This window comes from Saccostrea cucullata, unplaced genomic scaffold (assembly GCF_032062105.1).
Source record: "Saccostrea cucullata isolate Sc308-1 unplaced genomic scaffold, CSIRO_AGI_Scuc_v1 ctg525, whole genome shotgun sequence".
In the NCBI taxonomy this organism is placed as follows: domain Eukaryota; kingdom Metazoa; phylum Mollusca; class Bivalvia; order Ostreida; family Ostreidae; genus Saccostrea; species Saccostrea cuccullata.
Window position 1 is genome coordinate 349266 of NW_026932767.1, and position 22054 is coordinate 371319.

The window sequence follows — 22054 nt, forward strand, 5'->3', positions numbered from 1 at the left end:
TCGTCTGTCTTAATTAAATTATATTACTACTTAGGTTAGACTATATTTGGGTTAATAGACCATATTTGGGTTATAATTGCATAACTATTTAACGTACTTTAAGATTGGTAATAAATTGTAGTCTTGTTAATCTTATTTTCTTTTATAGTTCATTACAATTTTATTTCCAAGGTATAATCTAATGTAGGTCTTATATTCAGAAAGTCGTCTCAAAACAAAAATAAACACAACGCGAAGTACAGGCTATATGAACACCAGACCTGCTACACAATCAAATAATAATAGTGCAAAACACTTGATAATTTCAATGCACATTAACAGAACAACAGAAACATCAGTCACATTACAAAACTTAAATTATTTAAAAGTTTATGTAATCAAGTAAAATACTAAAAAGTGTCAAGAAATTTAAAATATTTTTTGGCTGAGGCCAAATTTTACGAATATTTTTTACACATACCATCGTGCGGTTCCAGTGTCAAGGTGTAAGTTGAAGGAAGTTTTAAATTCTTCCATTTTTAGAACCAGAGGCCAGTTGTACATGTACAAGACCAGGTTTTATATTGTGCCAAAAGATGCAAAAACAATACTTCACGCAACGCTGCCGTCCTTAAAATGTTAACCACTGTTTCGCCATTAACGGTAATAAAGCCAAAGGCGGTGAAGATTGAATAAGTTTTTAATAAGGTCAAACAAAATGTTATCGGGAAGAAAAGGGTAATTAACCATAAAAAAATAGATAATGGCCGGTGAAATGACAGTCATGCTAAATCATTGGCTGTTGTGGAAGCCAAGCGACTAATATAACTGAAGCGATAACAAATGTGTCATTTCGGTTTTTTTCTGCGTTTGCAACAGCCTAGTCAACCTTGCTTTGTATATTGCCTTTTAATGACTGCACTAAATTGTCCCAAATGTTTAATTTTATCGGTCCTGTAATTCTTAATCTGGAGGCAGTGGAACTTGATAACAGGTTGCTTTTCGTGTTGGTTTCCCTTTGCAGTCTTTGATGATGTTATGGAGAAACAAAATCCTAAAACATTCTATTTGGACCTTGCTTCATGGCTAGATCTCTTTCATTGACACTTTAGAAGTTTATAATAACAAGGCTAAAATGGCATTGCGTTCAAAGTGATGCTGCCAATGCTGACATACTGTAGTTATTATCCTTCGATCATGATGGTTCATAAAATATATTTCTGCTTGTTATGTCATAGAAATGCTTAATTTTTATCTATCTTCCTTTTTTCATTGCGTGGACCCTGAGGTCCACGCAGTAAATATATAAGCGAGGTTAAACCGGATGCCATGGGCAAACGACAGGCTACGCATGCGCGAGAATGCTGGAGAGTTGGCACCTTAGGTAACTAGCTGGTTCCCTGTCCCTGTTTTGCTTCGTATACTCTGCGTCACTTGGCAAGGATGAGACAGGGGACTAGGCTACTTAGGTAATTTGCCCGTAGAATAATTCGCCCTATTCAAATTAGAATATGCCATTCATTAGGAAATTACACTTTTTAATCGGCATATCGCATTAACATTTTCATTGGCGGATCCGAATTTCCCTGTAGCATTTTAAAAGGTAGGAAGAATTTGCAATATATATAGATACGTTTAACTTAACAACTTGAATGAAAAACGTCATTCAACGACTAGTTGTAGTTTTTAAAAGATAGAACAAGTTTTCACCGGCATTAGTTTTGTGCATCAAGGCTCGCAAAATATTTTTTTTTATTTCAGCAATCCAATACCTTTTGATAGAGGTCTATCTATAGCAACGGCTTTTAATGCGTGTATATGAGGAGGGGGGGGGGTCCGAAAAAATCTCCGTGCTACAGAGCTGTGATACACGTGAACCATCGGATCTCTATTTTTCCCCTGATAGATTTCTTCCCCATAAATCCAGAACAGGTGTCAAGTCCCAGTCATTATGGGTTACATGTTAAAAATAGCCCGATTTTTGAAACTGACAAAACTAAAGGTCGCTAATCGGAGATAAGTAGGCAGATCATTGTGGAAAATGAGAACAAACCAGGTTTTACCTACATGAATATTCACTACACCTTGAAAATTTCGTAATTGAATTTGGGTAAAAAAAAAAACATGCATATGGTCCACTTATTGCAGTCCTTTTTTAAAGGACAGCAACTTGTTTCTTAACTATTGATCTATAGAATTATTACTACGGTTAATAAGACAAATGCCACGCAATCATTTTTTAAGGCAAAGAATCCCTTATATGTTCGATCGTACAAGGAACAGTCTTCACATATTTTTAAACAAATGCGCTGCGAGGACAATTTTCCATATTTGTAAGTTTTTCTTACTAAATCTTTTCTTCGTAAAATCTTAAAGGAAATTTTACATGTGCTTTCTGTGTAGAAACCTAAAGAAAGCGCTGATCGCCGGCTGTTCATTTTCTCGATTGATCCGAGTTATGAACAATTAATGGCTGCAGTGACAAGGTGGGAAGTCATGCCACTACAAAGGAGCCGGTAACACTCTTTGCTCTGAGTTTATTGAATATTGATATTTTTTTCATTAAAACCACATTACTTATCAATTACCAAAGCAAGTAAATGCCTTGATTTCAGCGTAAACATTACTACAGAGTTCATATGAAATAAGCGAGAACATTTAATCGATTACCATAATACGTGATCTTGTCTTTCGTTCAATCATCAATCACCCAGTCCGCTGTACAAAGCGATCAGCGAAGTGTAATAACTTTTGGAACGTTCTGTAGATAAAGTGAGCGTATTAAAGGTACATAGAGATCCTTACACGTGCTATTCTTCGTAGGAAGTTATAGGACCAACAATCCATTCCCCTGCAAGAAGAAGTTTCCGATCCATGCATCGTCAAAATGGATAAAACACTTTTGACTGGACACCAAAATTTGCTAACAGTGGACAGTGGCTATCATGGACGGCGGAGGAATTCGGCGACACTTCTGACTCCAGGAGCAACAAGTCCTCTCCTACAAGTCCGACAAAATGCTCCACGACGAAACAGCATGCCAGAAAATGTTTACCTCAATGGTGACAATTCTTTGGATTTGGAACGAGTAAGGTCATTTCGAATGACAAAATCTGGTATTGTGAACAGAGGTGATAGGATTCGCCGAAAAAGTACAACGAGTATTAGTTCCGCCGGAAGTAACGTCAGCGGTGCTAGTTTTCAAGATGTGACAGCACCTCATCCTTTGGAAATGAGTGACGGAGAAATGAACTCTGACCCCGAAAGTTTTTCTGTGGCAATATTAGGAGCGCAAGGGGTTGGTAAAAAGACGCTGAAAACGCAGTTTATGACATCGGAGGCTATTTGTACCAGCAACACCTCAATAGGTAAGGTAAACTAATATTCGACAATGTAGCGAGTCCTGTTAAAAATAAAACTTGAATACATGTTCCAAAGAGTGTAAACAAATAAATGTTACCGCCAACTGAGCAAAGAAGAAGAAAGTAACAGTGTAGTCGTTTTTATGTTAAATATGAAGTGTACTGTTGCTAAGATGAACCACTAAAATATGTAAATTTTCAATTTAAGCAATGAATTCTTGAAAAAATAGCACTACATTCAAAGTTATAAAGAAAAAAAAGTAACTGACAGTGTATTGACTCATAAAATAAGTTTAGTAAACATAATTTGGATCTATATTTAGATTTATTATATCACATTTCTAAAATGTATTTCTTCTATATCGATAGTGAGTGTTACATGTATAATACATGTATCAAATGTCATGTAAACCAAATTTCCGTATGAACATTTGTGTTTCTCGCTATCAAACAAAAAATTAAATTTACAATAAGTACAAATTTTATTTAACATTACCGAGAAGAATCGGCATAGCTATTTTCTTTATAAAAAAAAAAAACCACGTCGTTGATTGAATACAATACATAAAAAAAATCCATGTGAATTACTTTTAGGGACCAATGCCTGGTGAAATATAAATTTTTATGCAGATGTTGCCAGGGTGATGGGGATTGTAATTCAAATTTATTGTGTTTGGTCATCTAGTAGTCAATAAAAAATCACGATGAAAGGAGAGGAAAATGTAAATTACCTTTAGTAAGCTTTTGTCGCATTAATACTTGTGGAATTTAATATAATGCTACTTTATCACAGAATGTAACTGTTAAACCAACATGTTATTATTTAAAATAATAAAACACGATTTTATCGATTTTCTGTTAATATACAGACAACCTTTTCCAAAAATAAATTGCACGTGTTGCATTTGTCAAGTGATTTTTCAATGAAAACACGTTTTTGAACAGGAAACAAAATATTTAGGTAATTCAAATGCATACTAGTTTTCGAACCACTCTGTAGTTATTAATGCTGAGAGGCGTTGTCTTTTGTGTAAGTTACTTTTGGAATAAATCTTGTTTTTGCTTTCTTTTAAATGAATAAAAAAAGTTACATTGATAACATAAAATGCAATCCACAAGCTTTGTTTGAGTCATCAATTTCAATATTTCAGAGTAAATTTGAATTGCACAAATTCCCTTTTCTCCTGACACTTCTTTTAAAAACCAAATTAATTAAGCTGTATTTTCTTCCAGCGCATTGCGACCTTCGCATAACTAACTATTGGACGGAAGTAAGTCTTCAGTGCTACATTGCAAATCCATGCAGAACGTCGTCTCTCAAATATCATTATCGCATGTTACAAAGGTTTATTATATACCCATCAATTTCCTTGTTTTTGTTACTGTTAATTTTACAGAGGTTGATCCGGTTTTCCGGATCACCACACTGGTTTTCTGAATCCATATCACGACTCTCTGAAACTGATAACGTAGTACGCGAAAACTTGACGTTATTTTTCTTGCGCGTTAAAAAGTCCCTTGTTATTAAGCTTTGTTTTATGGATAAATATTATACAACATGATCTCTAAAGTTTTATTCTGCTATATTTAGCTAGTTATAAGGGGGTATATAATAAATTTATCATTATAACAGTAACTTGATCCGAAGAGCCGTATCACGTCTCGTTGACAGGCGCGGATCATCAGATCTAACTCGACGCTTCGCGTCTCGTTACATCTGATGATCCGCGTCTGTCAACTCGACGTGTTACGACCCTTCGGATCGAGTTACTGTTATAATAATATATATATATATTTGACACTTGCTCAGTCGCTTGAAAAATGAAATTAATACCCTACTGAAAAAGACTTAATGTTAAAGAAGTGAAGCAAGTATGTGAAATATTTAAGCATAACATGTTTAAAAAGGCTAGTAGTATGAAGAATTTGTCTTTGAAAATGGCCAAGTTGCATTATAAGCAATATATTCAGACAGTCTTTATATGTGTCTAATAAACAGAAATACATTTCACTGTCAATGAAATTACATTTCAATGTAAAACGTAGACCTATCACCCTGTGTCCTATTCTTACATTTATTGTGATCGGCTTTGGTCGATCATATTTTAATTTCAAGTGAGAAATCCCAAAATTGTAACCATATGCGCTACTTTCTTTACTTTTTCTCGGACTTGCTTCATGTAAATTTCCAAGAAATTTGAAATACGCAATACAAACACTAATACATTAAGAGTATGCATAAGCTTATGTTTTCCGTATACGCGCAAGAACTTTTGAAACGAAAGTACATCCTTTCTTTTAGAACTTATTCGTGCATTGATGGTGATTCGATAAAGTCTATATAAGCCGTTCATTGTTAATTCGCTTGTTACGTAGCATTGAATGTTCCGTACATTCTGTGCATTACATACCAAAGGCAAGTGGACAAGTTTAATTGACATCTGAGTATTGCACTTTCCGTTCATTTCTTTAAAAGGAATACTTGTATTTCTAACCCTAATCAAAACCACCACGAAATTTGTAAATAACAAGTTCGTTTACTGTTAAAGCTGTGAATAACATATAAACGTGCAATTATTATACCAATTGGTATGATGCAGTCCAAGACTTGTTTAGTATATTCTAAATCATACAAACGAGTCTCTAAATCGTTCAAATGAAGATAAGATTTTCAAAAAAAAAATGTTGGAATTCAGATGGGCGCTAACTGTGCTCCTGTTTAGCCAACTTGTTATTTGTATAGTGATTAAGCACAATGTATTCAAATCTTCTACTTAAGAAGGAAAAAAATTTCCGTGGCTTTCAATTTGATAGTAACTAAGGATATATCGACGACGAATTATTAAATAACAATCATAATAATTACTTTCATTCATATGTCGACTCGATATATTCCATATATATAACTTGAATTAAAAGACACTACAGAATATGCCATATTTGTTCCATATTAAGATAATATACTGTCCATAAAAGATAAAGACCGACTAACAACTAAATTGTATGATAAACGAATTGACTTCAGCTTTTCCATCGTCAACTTTCCTTCTTTGTGTAGGAATATCATCAGTAAATGGTGCGTATATCTTCCAACTTATTGGATACTTAATTTTTAAACCAAGGCAGGCTACTGACAAAGTCAAAGTTACAGGGATGTCAAAACCCCCCGTTTAGAATCATAATTTCGTTAATTCTATGGTTGTTATAATGACCCTTTTAGCAAATATAGCTTAGCTATGGAACATTTTTATGTTATACGTTTTTAATGTGATAATGGAATGTACTTTCTACCTGACCAAAAAACAGGGCTCACAATGAGCGTGTCCTATCAAGAGAGGATGCTTACTCCGTCTAGTCACCTGATCCCACCTCTGGGATTTCTAGGGGGTACTTGTTTGATGCTCTCTTTACATATTTGTTATGTTTATAGATCTATTAGATACTCTTTTGGATCGATCATGTTCGTTATCTACACCTTTTTAAAATCAAAAGCATTCCAAAATTTAAAACAAAATCGTTATAACTGTATGCTAAACCATACAAATGAAGTTATAAATCGTGATTTAATTTTTTCTTCAAAATTGAAATTACACTTATACGCCGTCGTAGAAAAGGAGTTAATAGTTGAATATGTTTGCCACAATTAGAGTATATACCTTTTACCATTCAGAAGATAAGTGTTTTCGAAGAGATTGGCACAAGGATAACCAATTTGTTTCAAAAACTCTTTTTTCAGACCTACGATTTATTCTTGGATCCCTGCAATTCATAAACTATTAAGAGATTTTTTAGCTTATGATGAGAGATGTAAAAACCAAATGTTCTTACATTATTATATAGTACATTCCTGAATATTTTGTTCGATGCAAGAAACTTTGATTTTCATAGGCATAAAAAAATTAATAAACTTGAAACTACGAAACTTTTTAAGCAGTTAAGTTGCTAAGTTAGCAGATTAGAAGGCTAGAACAAATAAGTCGTTTATGTACATGTACTCGTACATTTGCATATTGGTTTTCAAATTTTCCTTAATTTTGATTTTTAATTTTCTCTACATCCTGTCTTTATGTGTTCATCATAAAGAACTATAAACACTTTTGGGGAAACAAGTATGGAATATCAATTTTACAGTTTTATATATGCAATAAAGAAAAAAATAATACAAGCCTTTGAAATTTATTCGGGAAAATAACATCTAACTTGTGTTCACATGAAAAAAACCTAATTATCAAAAAATTAAGTCATATTCTAAAAAATTCTTTTCAGGTTTTGTAATTTTTAACTGCGAAAATTGGTTTGCACGTGATGTATAAATTTTTTAACCGAAAAAACCGACACTATGATAATTTCGATTACCAATCCCTTAAGCAAACACTTGGAGATACTTTGTTAAAAACACATACGTACAGTCATCCATAATGTACAATAGACTCCTTTTAATTGTTACTTCGGAAAAAAAGGAGAGAAAAGGTCGGCGCAATATATATAGATCAAAAATCGTTGGCGTTTGTCTTGAAACAGGAGCTTTACAGACTTTTTACATTGTTATTTGTATATGATTTCCGCTTGTTTCTTTGTTGATAACCTTGAAGAATATAAACACGGCGAGTGTATTGTTTATATTTCTATAGAAATGTTTCCAAGCCAGTGATGAAACATCTTTTGGCTGTGTAAATTACGAGAAATCAATGAGAAAGTGATAAATAAAATTCTTTGCTGCTTATCATGGCTATACATTGTGTTTATAATTATTACTTGTTTTCGAGGCTTTTAGAATTTTCTGGACCAGTGGTTTTACTGGTTATCTTATCAGTATACCAGAAATTAAAAAGTAAAATTATTGATGAAACGTGCTATGTTTTTGAATTACGCCTTTTGGGCTGGGCGGGTACTTTACAATAGAGGCTCTCTGTCCTACTCTACGTCCTTCTGTGGATGCAAAGCTAATTTCGGCATTTAGATCATTTTTCTGTTTTTAATTGTTTTCTTTTGGGTGGGGGGGGGATTTAACGTCCCTCTCGAGAATTTTGAGACGCAATCACTTGCCGGTGGAGGGTTGCAAAATACCTATACTTCACACACTGGTTCAGTGGGCAGCGAGGGATCTTTCTCGTATAGAACGGGTATGAAATTTCAGGTTCATATAGTCCACTGAAAGGGCGGTCAGAGATTGTGTGCAAAACCATACCATTCAATAACATCTGAAGTTTGCAGAAAACTGCGTAATACATAATCCACACACAAAAAAACTTGATGATAAAAAGTATGTTTCTCTTTTCAAATAATTAGACTCGCCCGCGTGGCGCAGTGATTAGAGCGTTTCCTCTAGCTTGGCGGTGTAAGAAGCTGGTCCTTACGTCACGGGTTCCAAGCCCACTGTGGTACTTGAGACCAGTCCTTCGGATGAGACCGAGGTCACATGTCGCAGTAGGTGCGGTAAGAAAAAAATCCCTCATTGCTCAATGGTTATGGGTATAGTACAAAATAAATTTGTAGCAGATGGTGGCGTCTCCATATGAGTGAAAAATTCTCGAGAGGGAGTTAAACAACATACAATCAAACAAATCCAATATGGATCTAGATGAATTACGTAATTCTATATATAGAAAGAAAAATTAAGCAAAAATATTCATCTTGCTTACAACGACCATAAAATTGCTCTAAAACTGGTAACGTTTCAGCTCTTTTTACAATTATTCATAAGATTACTTAAACGACAGGTAAACAAAAGTTGACGTGTGATAAATGCATTAGAACCTTTTCCCCTGAAGATCTACAGATTGACATACATGCTTCAGATGCTGCATCTGACCTACATTTCATGATTCATTGATTCCGCAAAAGCTCAAGAGGAAGCTAAGCATTTGGACACACTTCCGGCTTACTTAAGAGTATCCAAACAAACCATCCAGAGATGTAGATACTTTGTCTGAAGCAGGCTAGCATCAATATTTTAACAAAAGAACCCTTTGAATGCATTTGTGCCGAGTCAGATTTCTGGAGAATCGTTTTGCTCATCTAGGTCTTCAAAAGAAAGCAAATGTCATGGATTTTCCTATTACGAAAAACACTTCAAAAACGAAACCTTACTACCGATTGCAAGTTGCAGAAGAATACTATCATATTCTTATTGATTGTCAATAAAAAGCTTTTGAACTAACATGACAGGAAGTAATCATTTTCACATTCAGACCCGAACAAATGATATCACATTGAAATGAAATGTCAGGTCTGAACCCCAAATCACTGGAATCGACTTTGCGCCGTAAAGCAATTTATGTTTATGCCTTTTGAATTCCGGTGTCACATAGAAATCCGCCTAGAAAAGTCTCCCCTTAAGGTTCAACAATGTATTAAAAATCAAACTTTAAACCAAACGATCTGTCGAAAATTTTCGCCTGTCCATTTATTAAACAAAGGATAACTGACTGGGAATGTTTCTTTTTTTATCACATCTCCCTCCCTCGCACCTCCTTATCAATTTATTGACTGTATGCTGTTTAACGTCCCTTTCGTGAAAATTCACAGATAGAAACACCAAGACTTGTCGCGGTGGAGAACTGCATATTTTGTCTTATACTCGACACCCAGTGCCATTGAACAGTGAGGGATCTTTTTCGTGCCAGCACCTAATGGGACACGGGACGTCGCTTTATACAGTCTCATCCGAAAGACTGGTCTCCACGTTCTACAGTGGGATTCGAACCCACGACATAACTCCTTACTTCGAGACTCTAGAGCAGACGCTCTAACCACGCGATCGGGCGACCGCCCTTATATAAGTGAAGTGAAACTTTAACTTGCAGGGTGTTCGGCAAAAATCATAACCTTTTGCTGACATCTGAAAAAAAAAATTGAGTAGCCCCTTACTAACGGCCGGAAAATTTACTCTTTACTTTCGATTTTGTTTATGATTAGAGTAGAGGTAAGGGTGGTAGATTGAGGTTCATTAATGGGGAACCAGCTTTTGAATAAAAATATTTTCTTTTAAAATGAAAAGTGAAAATCTACGTTTAAAAAAAACGAGGTTTTTTTTTGGAGGGGGGGGGGGTAAACACACACTATCCCCGCCCCAAGTTATACATTCCCTTAAGCTTATGTTATATGTTCACTTGAATTGAAGTCGGTAGCAAGCGAAATGGCTTTCCAAAACTATTTGTATCAATTTGGAATTTTAAAATCTATATTTTTAGACCAATGTAGAGGATATAAAAACTTATATTGACTTGGAAAACTTGAATTTTCATCATTTTTATGCACTGTGAGAGATAGAGACTTCATATTTGGTATGCATACTCCACTATTATTATTAAGCTCTTTCAAATGACACCAAGATCAATGACCTTGTACATGTACCTTGACTGTGACCAATATACTAAAAATAGCTTTTTCGAACTTTCACCGTAACTTTTGACCATACCGGTAGTAGATAGAGACTTCATATTTGGTATGCATACTTCACTAATTAAGTTCTTTCAATTGACACCAAGGTCAATGACCTTGTGACCTTGACTGCGACCTGTAGGCTAAAAATAGCTTTTTCGAACTTTAGTCCCTTTCCCTTTAAAAGTTCAAACTCCTCAGACCATAAAAATCATTTTTATGGTCTGAGGAGTTTGAACTTTTAAAGGGGAATCAGACCACCCATGACGGAAAGGGACTAGTATATCCTTAGATTGTTAACACCCTACTTACATCTTAAACTTCCACTTAGTGTCCATAAATCGATCATAATACATGTAAGTACAACGTCCAGTGCTCAAATTTGTTTCCTTAACTTCATACATGTCCAATAAGCAATAACTTCCACAAACTAATCTCCCACGCATATGTAGTCGAAGCTCTCCAATTTTCTTATTACTAATAAGCAAATGCCCACACATTTCCAGCGCTGCAGAAAATTAACCAACGGTTAAGAAAATGTTATAGTAGTATTTTTGTTTGGCTTTTATTCAACAAACAATTGAAGAAGGTTATTGCAGGAATTCATAAATTTCTGTTGGCAGTGTTTGTATTATTTGATGCTCAAATATGCCCCTGTCTGAACAAAACATTTGAAGAAACGTCGTACATTAGGTCAATGGTAGAATACCTGCAAACATTCTATATCGGATGCAGTTATGTCGTATAATGACAATGACTCTTACCCCGTTTGCTTTTGTGTTGTATAATGAGACCCTCATCTCGAATTACATACGATATTAATTTGCTTAAATCTCCCTCACACAACAGGACATGACACTAACATACATTTATTGTGGGAAGACTGGACATCTTTTCTTTGTGCAAACCTATTGAATTTGAAATGCTGTAGGAGTAGAGTTCTTGTCTTTTAAGGATGAATAAAGAACAAGGTTCACTTTTGCCTTTTTTGGCCCTGTGAATTCCTGAAAAACTGAAACTGCTTAGTTTTGGTTAACAAGGCATTAAAATTCACCTAGATCTATGGCGATTGCGTATCTATAAAAAATGACGTCATTTTCTGGCTACTCAATGTATTATGACGTCATGAAATGCGTCAATTTCCTCATATTCTGAAAAAGTCCACAAAACGGCCAATTTTTAAAGATATTTTTCGATATTTAATATAGAGCGCAACCTCTGATCTAAAATATGAAACTAGTAAATGATAAGACTGTTTCTGAGGATTAAAAGACATGTTTTATTTTTTAGATCAGAGAGTGCGCTCATATTATTTTTCTTCATTGAAAGTACTCAAATATACCTATTTACCGTAAAATTCAAGAACATTGCAATTTCAAAAAGCCAGTTCTCCATGACCTGGACTTTTAGGAGAAAATTCTTAAAAGGAAATGAAGGCACCTAGTCTCTATTTTATTTTAATGTTTCAAATGGAACACCAAAAGGTAGTCAATCAATTGGTATATCTACAGGGCCATTTTATGCAAAACATGAACCGAGTTCTTTGAACCTAAACAGCAGGAAGTTTTAACAAATGTCGACCTCTCAACTTCTTAAATGAATTTGCGTTTTGAGAGGTTTATAATATCAAAGGAGTGCCATCACCATCTTAACCGTAGCCCACGTGGCGCAGTGGTTAGAGCGCCTGCTCTAGAATCGTGAAGTAAGGCGTTGATCCTTACGTCGCGGTTTCGAATCCCACTGTAAGAAGTGGAGACCGCTCCTTCGGATGAGACCGTTTAAACCGTGGTCCCGTGTCGCAGTAGGTGCTGGAAGGAAAAAGATCCCTCTCTGCTCAATGGCCTTACATGTAAGTGCCAAATAAAGGACAAAACTTGCAGCTTCCCACCAGTACATCAAAGTGGAGGCGTGTCCAGTGTGAAAAATTCTCAAGAGGGACATCATACAAACAAATAACTATATTCGCCAGGCACTGGCCTCCTACTGTTTTCCAGACTTAACTTTTACTATTAGAATAATTTATGTTAATTGGAAGTCCGCCCCAATTTCTTATGTAGTCAACTGAGTAAAAATAAAGTTTTGAAAAAGTTTGAACCTAGCTCCCCTTCTCCCTCTTCGACTTTGCACAATCCCCCCATTTTTTGGTTGTCAAGATCATTTTGAGTAATTTTTTTTTCTGCCTTGTTCCCCACTCTTAAAAAACGATGCTGTATTCATTGCGTAATACGTCTCGAGTCTTCTCGTCACCACAGGGCCACTAATATATAGGTTGCTGTACACTCGGACTAAGTCTAAGTCAGTTGCCTTTGATTCTTGGATATTCCAAAGTACATTTCTTCTACTAGCCAGTAAAGTGATATAAAAGTATTGAAGTGAGGTTTTACAAAGGTCCAGGATTGGATGAATTTTCTGACAAAAAGGAAAATAATGTTTTTAATTTTGGGACAAGTACAGATTAATGTAACCCTTAAAATTCGTGTGTACAAGTCAGTGCCTCTATGAAATCGTTTAAAATGCTCGTTTTTACGTACAATATTTGGCAGTTTACAAAACTTATAAAGTTAGTACCACAAACGGACTTTAAAATTAGCTGCTACTGTAAATTTACTTGAGAAACAAGAATACAATGTACTTCTTCAAGGAGTCAAATCCCAAGCTGTTTACTTAACCTTTGATATGGTTACAAATCTTTAAAGTTATCATTTATTTCTTAACAGATGCAGATGACGAAGAAGCAACGGTCCCCGTGAAATTAGACGAGGAAGAATCCAATATCAGAATAATTGAAGTACCTGACCTGAAGGTGAGACACACGGCAAAATAATTAACTATTTCTTAATACCTTGGAGTTCATTTCATCTTCAAATTGCACCTGCTGATTAAATCAAAGTGACATGCACACCTACGTATCTACAGAAGGATATATTCTTTCCATTCTTAGTATAATATCGTAGGCGATTTTCACAGTTCCTATGCATATCCGACAAGAGCGATTTGTTTTCGTAAGTCTCATATTAAGTCAGGATTCCAACTGAGAAAATTGGATTTTTGATGAAAAAAGTACAAGTAGATAAACAGAACTAGAGGTACTGTGAGCACTGAGGTCACTAAATGATACCCCCACTTCCCATATGATTACAATGGCAAAGTCCATGTTTTTGCTCTGGGAGACCCGAAATACTAGTAAGTGTCGGATCAAAAAAGTTAAATAGGAGGTGCATAATGCCATTATGTAAAGAATCTCTGAAAATATCATTAAATTTTGTTCATTGGTGTAGGAATATAGAGAGGGTATTTATAGGCTATAAGGCTGTTGCCCAATCTTTTCAGTATATACTGAATACTGTTGAAACAAAGGAGTAGTTGCGGATACGAGATGGGTACCCTTCAATATTATAGAAAAGAATGACAGTGTCCATTTTTGCCATGGGAAACCCAAAAAACATATGTGTCTGATCAAAAAGTAAATTTATAGGAGGTGCACAATGTAACAAAGACTCTGTGAAAGTCTCATTCAATTTCATTCAGTGGTATAAGAGGGGTAATGGATAAGAGATGGATACCCCAAATCGTAACAGACAGACGAACACCCCGATCACTGTATATCCTCCCACTTTTCATTCGGGTGTATAATGATGTGCGCAATTGAAGTATCCGAGTTTAGTAAATAATTCAGGGTTACTTATTATGTCGGAACAAAAAGCGATAGCCATTTTCATTATTCATAAAGTAATTTCCGAGACCAATATGTTCCACTTACATGTACCTTTTAAATAAAGAAAATGTGTTGAATATAATAACTCTTGCCAAAAAAACGAAAACTTTCATCAGTCATGGTATGACTACATTATATACTGATAAAGATGTGCAAATATATATGAAAAAAAAAAAAAAAAAAAAAAAAAAAAAAAAAAAAAAACCAAAAAACTATGAATTTTTATTTGGAAACCAAGGTCAAGCTAGATTAAAATTTCAATTATTTCAAATGATGAGTGAACTATATATACATTAGAAAGTCATTGCATGCCAAAGTTTGTTTCAAAATCATTTGAAGTCAAAACACCAAAGCTAGAGATTTCAGAATTCATTCTTGATATCTTATGTCTATATTTGTTTTGACGTTTTTTTGTCTTGATATACTTGTGTCTGAATTGTTTTCTGTATTTTGGAACATTTATTAATATTTACATTTGTTTTCTCTGCGATAACTCTTTCAAAGTTAAGTGGTCGCCCGCGCAGTGGTTAGAGCAATTGCTCTAGAGTCGCGAAGTAAGGTGCTGACCCTGACGTCGCGGGTTCGAATCCCACTGTGGGACATGGAGAGCGGTCCTTGCTGGCACCAAAAAGATGATGGCCATATAAACCGCAAGGTCCCGTGTAGCATTAAAGTTAGGTGCTGGCAACCGTAATGTAAATTCAAGTGAAAGGTCAGGTGCTAAGGAGCCTTTATAAGCATGTAACTCGCTCTCTCTCTCTCTCTCTCTCTGCTCAATGGCCTTAGGCGTGTAATTAAAATCTAAGACAACAATTTTCCCAAATTTTTTTTGAAATGTCTAGCTACATTGTGTGCCAGAGACATCGCCCGTTGGTACGTGCAAATTATCCCAGAGTTCCAACTATCGTTGATGTCCCTGGCATACCCAAGAACATATAGAAAGTGATTCATTAAGTATTTTCGGTATATTAGCTTTGTAAAACCATATTGATGCCCTTATCTTTCTCTAAAGGTTCGCCTATTAGGTCTTGTTCTTCAGTCATTTTGTAAATGTCACAGTATGTAGAATACAAGGCTGTGTAGGAATTGAAGATATTTGAATTTAACAAATTAGCTGTTTCTTTTATGTTTCCACTGTATACTCAGAGGCTGCTGCTGACATTTTATTTGTACGTTTGGTGAAATTTCATTTTAAGGACGCTCTAAACACTAGCTCTATTTATTGGGTAGTTTTATGCAGTTAGAGTGATCTGCTCGTAGATGTAAGATTAAAAAAATTGTTATTCACCGTCAATTACATAATTTTTAATAGATTAAAATATTTTTAGCATTATATAAGACCAAGAGTAAGAAATTGAATTAATTATTTTCATTAATTTTCCCATTGTAAGTAAACAACAGTGATTTCTGCTCACAAGTAGTCCATTGTCTTTGAACATTTTTCTTGCGCAAATAAGGTACGTATCCTATGTTCTAAATGAATGAAAAAGTCTCAATATGCATATCTTTATATGATATATTTTTCTCTGAGTCCAAAACACACTTTCTGTTAGTGTTTAGATCTTCCTTAAATACGTTTCCTTTAAGGTTCGATGTTTCGATACATTGAAAATAATATCAATAGTCTCCGAACAGTTTTCATTAATCTTAACTCGTATACTGAAATAACATACTACTTATGTAAATTTTCCACCAGGTTAAATTTTCAAAGTGTTGGTTAACTAAAACAAAAAAAAAATCGAAAGAAAATACTTCATATAAAGTGTAAGATCAATAAATTTGTTACTGAAGGAAACCTTAAATATGGAATAATTGTCACCCTATCCCTCCCAATGATTAACATGATATGAATTTAGATTCCACCATGGTACCACAATGTGCATCTAAATTCATAACGTCCTGTTGTTTGTATAATTCTTATACAAAGTATTTGGTAACCTGAGCAAAACTGGGCATATACTTAATTTTGCTTGCTCATTCCTGATCATATCTTCTTAACCACCTTAAAAAAACAAAAACGGAATTCCATTTTCATGTTGCTGACTTAATCGTCGTGATATTGTGAGCATTTTCACACCATATCGTGACGTTGCTAGAGAGACATAGCGATAACCTGCCAATGCATACCTGTTTCAATTGTCCTCTCAGTCTCAGCAATCGCGGTTATTTATTGGGGAAAAGCAATTTGTCTCCATGTTTTTATCTTCCGTAATTTTTTTCTTGTGATAAAACGATGCAGGTATTCTTTAGTACATTGTTTATGTGGTATGCTAAAAAAATATTGGTATGTTTATCTTACAAAGAATGTGGATTCAGAAAATGGATACTGTGTATATTAAATAAAAATTTATCATAAAAATAAATTTCTATTGCATGGATGTTCTGAAGAAGATAGGACAAGAAAGAAATGATTAATTTCATATTTCAAGCTTCATTGTTAGAAGGAAAGAGATGGCAGGTTGTTACATGTAAGATACACTATATAACAAAACAAATGTTCAGGCTTGATATACCTTAAATGTAAACTGCGTTCAAGCAAAACGAGTGCATAAAGATTTTACTAATCCAACGACTTCTACCAACAAAAGGCAGTCAATATGTCTTGCAATTTTGAGAAAGAAAGGATACTGCAATTTCGACAGAAATGTAATTTATTTATGTCATGACTTGTAATTGATTTTATGACCCACTTGATGGATGAAATCGCGGTCGTGTGACAAAAAGGTAAGGAACCAATCGGTATGGCCCTTATCCCATACTGAAGGCAAATTGTTCGGACAATATTGCCCGCGTCAATTTAGACGATGATTGTCTTTTTTGGTGCGTAATAAACTTTGTATTACGGGAGATGAAATTCGATGAAGGGAGCCGTTTCTTTGGAATCGTAATGGCAGAATGACAATTCTGGTGAACACAAAATTTCTTTCACATATATTCCACTATTTCATTGCAAAGCCTGAGTTGGTAATCTACGAACTCTTCCAATTTTCCCATTGCTTCAAATGCATTTAGTGCGTGTTCTCAATAGCACACTGTTTGTACAGTGTACGTTAATAACTTTAACCTTAACGTCCTCTGGTATGCAACTTAAAATGATGCAAGGCCCTATTTCGGAAGTTTATTTACTGAAAAAAATTGCCGTTGCCGAAAGAAATAATGTCGGTATACAAGTTGAATACTATTAGTGGTCAAATTACCGATCAATCATCACGTGTAGATATGGGGATATGTAGAATATTGGAGATATAATATGCAATGATGTTGCTTTTAGCACACTTTGGGGGTCCGAGCCACATTCCATAAGCCAAATTGTTATTTCGCCAGATAGGAACTCATTACGTCCATTTGAAGCGCATTAATTCTCAAATCCTGCCTGTGTTTGAGCCGCTAGGCCATTCATTAAGGTTAATTGAATCATTAACTCTTGCAATACTTCCGTCAAATCAAAACTCATTAGATAAAAATACTGACACTTCTAGTTGTCATATGTCAATATATTGAGCAACACATCCGAATGACACAAAGCAAAACTATCAGTAATGCTCTATAAATCATTAAAGGAATAATTTTCTTTCTTACCTGACAGCTTATGTTCAATAATTGAATAGTTCTCGCGCTTATTTTATGTTTGATAAAAGCATTGCTTTGTTTGTAAGTTTATCATTATTGGTATTCTATCGTTTTCAACTTTCTTTATATTATTTTATTATCTCATCCCATGAGTCTACTCTGGCTTTTTTTCTCCCAAAATATAAAATAAAATTTATTATTCAATAAAATGGACATTTCTTATATTGCCTAACAAGTTAAAAAACGTGTCATTTTTTTCGTTTTTTGTACATTTTAATAACTGTAATTAACTGTGACTTATGGTTCAAATAACCAAATTAAATTCGGTCTTCAGAATTTTGTTTGTTGTTTAACGTCCTTCTCGAGATTTTTTCACTCATATGGAGACTCCATCACTTGCCGGTGGAGAGCAGTAAATTTTGTCCTATACTCGGCACTTGGGCCATTGAGCAGTGAGGGATCTTTTTCGTGCTAGCAAATACTACGACACGGGTGCTCAGTTTATACGGTCTCATCCGAAGGACCGGTCTCCACGTCCAACGTCCCACAGGGTGGAATTCTAAACCGACATCGACTTTAGAATCATCATAATGGGATAACAACTCCTTTGATATAGCTGCAGCGACTATAAAACAGACACTGGTTTTTCTGTACGAGTTTTATCAAATGGAGAGCCACAATTCTATGGCTGATTTAGATACACCTCCATCATTTTCATCCTCGACCTCATCGTCGAAGCTAGTTGCCATTTGATTACAAGCGCGAGAGCAAAAACGTCCCTTGAATTTCCTAGCGGCAGCGACTGAGATCAAGAGCACAGAACCGGTATTACGATTCTCAGTTGACAAAGATAATATAAAATTAGTATTAATTTTATAAAATCTATTTAATTTCTTATAGTCAATTGAAGATCTACCGGATGTGGATGCCATTCTCGTGGTCTATTCTGTGGACGATGAACAGTCGTTTAAAGAGGCCGTTCAAAACATTCAGTTCATAAGGAAGGAGGTGGCAGAGAAGCAGGCCATAATACTTGTGGCAAATAAGGCGGATCTAGAGAGGCGGAGGGTAGTCTCCGAGAAAGGTAAGGCCCAAATCACTTAACAACTGTAACATTTTTTCTCCGAGCCCTCCCATCCCCCTGGCTATAAAAAACAACTTACAATTGAGTTTGTTCACATCCTCCCCTGGTTATAAAAAAAAAACGCTCCACAAAAGGTTTGTGTCCTGGCTTTTCCTCTGGACTATTCAGCTATCAAAAATAACAATACTTGTCAATGAAACCCTAGCAGATATTATATGTATTATGAAATTTGTCAAAGATAAATTGGTAACAGTAATAGCTGAATTATTTAACTTTTTTCCAAATGTCTTAACGTTTACAGTACCAGGAACATTATACATATAAAACCTTACAAATTACCGTGCATTTATTGCAATCCGAACGACCTGTTCTTTACAGGCGTACGGAATCTAAAATTATTGGCTGTTCAATTAAAAAAAAAAGGATCAATATTGAGCCTTTTTAAAATTCCTGCTGTATTTTCTTTTTAGAAGCCAAAGCTGTATCTGACCGTTATCACTGTAAATATGTAGAGATCTCTGTTGTTCTGAATCATAATGTTGACGAACTGTTGGTTGGAATAGTCCGCCAGGTGCGACTGAGGAGGAATTCCATAGAACTGGAGGTACCCACCCTCACCCCAACCAAAATGTCTAAATCGTTCTCCTCCAAAACAAAGTCATTCTTGTGCAAGTTGTTTAAGGTGGGACAGAAAGAACATTCTAGTAATAATCTGTACGACTTGTGAGCTGAAAAACCAACTAGTCGTAGAAATGTACTATTTTTCAAAGTCATGACAAATTGAATCAGACGATGCCATTTCTGGATTCAGTTTCGATATAAGGATTAGACTTCGGTCGTCGGACATGTGCATGTAGTAACACTGAAACTTAGTGAGCACCGTTTGAAAGAATGGCGAGCTGAAAGGGAATTTACCAAGAAATTTGAGTAGCACCGAATCGATGGTCTAGCACCGATTTTCTCCCCCTTTCTTCAGTACCAACGATGGAATTCCATGTCTTATTGCTGCGCTCATATTGGTGTTTGTATGTGGATATGCACTTTCTTAAAATATGCTATGGGGAAAAAGAGTAAAAATGGTGATCACAACTATCAACTTTCATTTGAAGAACTTGTTTTGGAATCACGTGTAACAGTGGTTGTTCATTCACACTGAAATAGACAAACCTTTTTATTGTACAATTAACTAATAATATAAACATCAATCAACCTTGTAGTACTACAAATTTACGTTACTTCACAGGCATCTAATCTATTTCGGAAACGCAGATGCAAACAAAAGGATCAGAGAACTGGTATATTACAGTTGAACCGTAACTTGAGTTCTTGTAAATTTCTTTCATCGGAGACACAGATGTGTTTTGTTGTATTTATAAATATTCGTTTCAAAGACAAGTAGGCGATAATATAAATTGTGCGGAAACTTCCGAAACGAAAAATGTGTACAATAATAATGCTGGTTGATTTACGTATTGGATTGTATAATGTGAAAAAAAAATAACAGGAAAAAGAAATACGAATCTCAATGAGATGTCATAAGGTTTTATATTTTACAAATTATTTTGAAATACAGGATTACATGACATGTGTATTTCTTAAATTCGTTGGAAGCGGTCAGGAATAAAATTAAATGCTTAAAAAATCACTCTTGTTCTTCACCAAATATATAAGAAAAAATTTATTATTGTATCACGGAATGGATTTAAAAGTTACTCGAATTATATTTGTATTCCGAGTTGGGCTGAAGAAGCAACCCCTCTTTGAAAACCACTTTGGAGCAGGTAAACTGATAAAACCAAGATTATACTCACGTTTTGAGTGATTACTTTGGGTACTAACTTTCTCTATAACCTGCTGCACAACAACATCAGGATTGAATAAGTTTTAAATGTGATTTTTAAAAAAAAAAAATGCAGTTTCTAGTACAGTGTATTTAAGAAAATAAACAAGAGGTCGTGGACCACAGCGCTTACCTGTGTCACATTGGCCTTGCTGTTCTGCGTCAGATTTTTCCCAAACATATTTTTTCTTCATTTTCATCACCCTTTGTTTCCCCGTCTTTAACTAAAGGAAGGACTAGTCTCTACGAACATGCCTGTGAAATATAAAAGATATAGTACCGACTATAAAAAAAATATGTTTTGTGACATAATAATCCCCTCTCCTCGTAAAAGAAATCTGTAGGACATGGAGACCGGCCCTTCGGATGAGAACGTAGAAACCGAGGTTCCGTGTCGCAGTAGGTGTTGACACGAAAAAGATCCCTCCCTGCTCAATGGCCCTAAGTATAGGACAACATTTGCAGCTCTCCACCGGCAAGTGGTTGCGTCTCCATATGAGTGAAAAGTGACCGTGTGAAATGAGCAGATTTTGAGTCACAGTTATATTCTTTGATAGTGCTAAGTAAAACACAATTAAAGACCGTGACCGCAAGACATTTGATGCCACCTGTGCCTGAGTGAACTTGTTAATTATTATTCAGTTAATTTTATTATGTCAATTACCACTATAGAGTAACTCTTCATTTTATATTTATCATTATTATAAATTGGCTGTTTCATACATGATCGTATGGTTGGACCTTGCATTGTCCACGCCGACACACAGATCCAGTAGAAAACAAGTTTGTTAATAAATTATTAAACGAAGTACCGACTTGTGTATTTCTACCGGTCATATTACTATCACCACTAGGATATATACATTCCTATCTTCCTTTACTCCAGTAACAGTTGCTTTGTTTTTGTAATCTCTGTGATTGATAATGTCAATCAATGCAAATATGGACAAGACACGATTTTCTTCCAATCATCGCCTCATAATGTTGGTAGTCTGCACATTAAAATTTCTGTAAATTGAGACCAATATCCGATCAGCATTGCGGAGTCCTGATCTCTTAATTACCCAACAATATTTTTGGAACATTTTTTTTACGAGCTACTTAGAAGATTATCGGGATGC

The 22054-nt window shown here is 35.0% G+C and overlaps 1 protein-coding gene across 1 annotated transcript; it reads left to right on the plus strand.

Moving 5' to 3' along the window:
* Positions 1 to 2629: 2629 nt before the first annotated feature.
* Positions 2630 to 20722, plus strand: LOC134236087 (GTP-binding protein RAD-like). Its single transcript, XM_062718270.1, has 4 exons — positions 2630 to 3347; positions 13442 to 13527; positions 18910 to 19093; positions 19564 to 20722. The coding sequence occupies exons 1-4, from the start codon at positions 2867 to 2869 to the stop codon at positions 19818 to 19820; spliced, it is 1008 nt and encodes a 335-aa protein (XP_062574254.1). The 5' UTR covers positions 2630 to 2866; the 3' UTR covers positions 19821 to 20722.
* The last annotated feature ends 1332 nt before the right edge of the window (positions 20723 to 22054 follow it).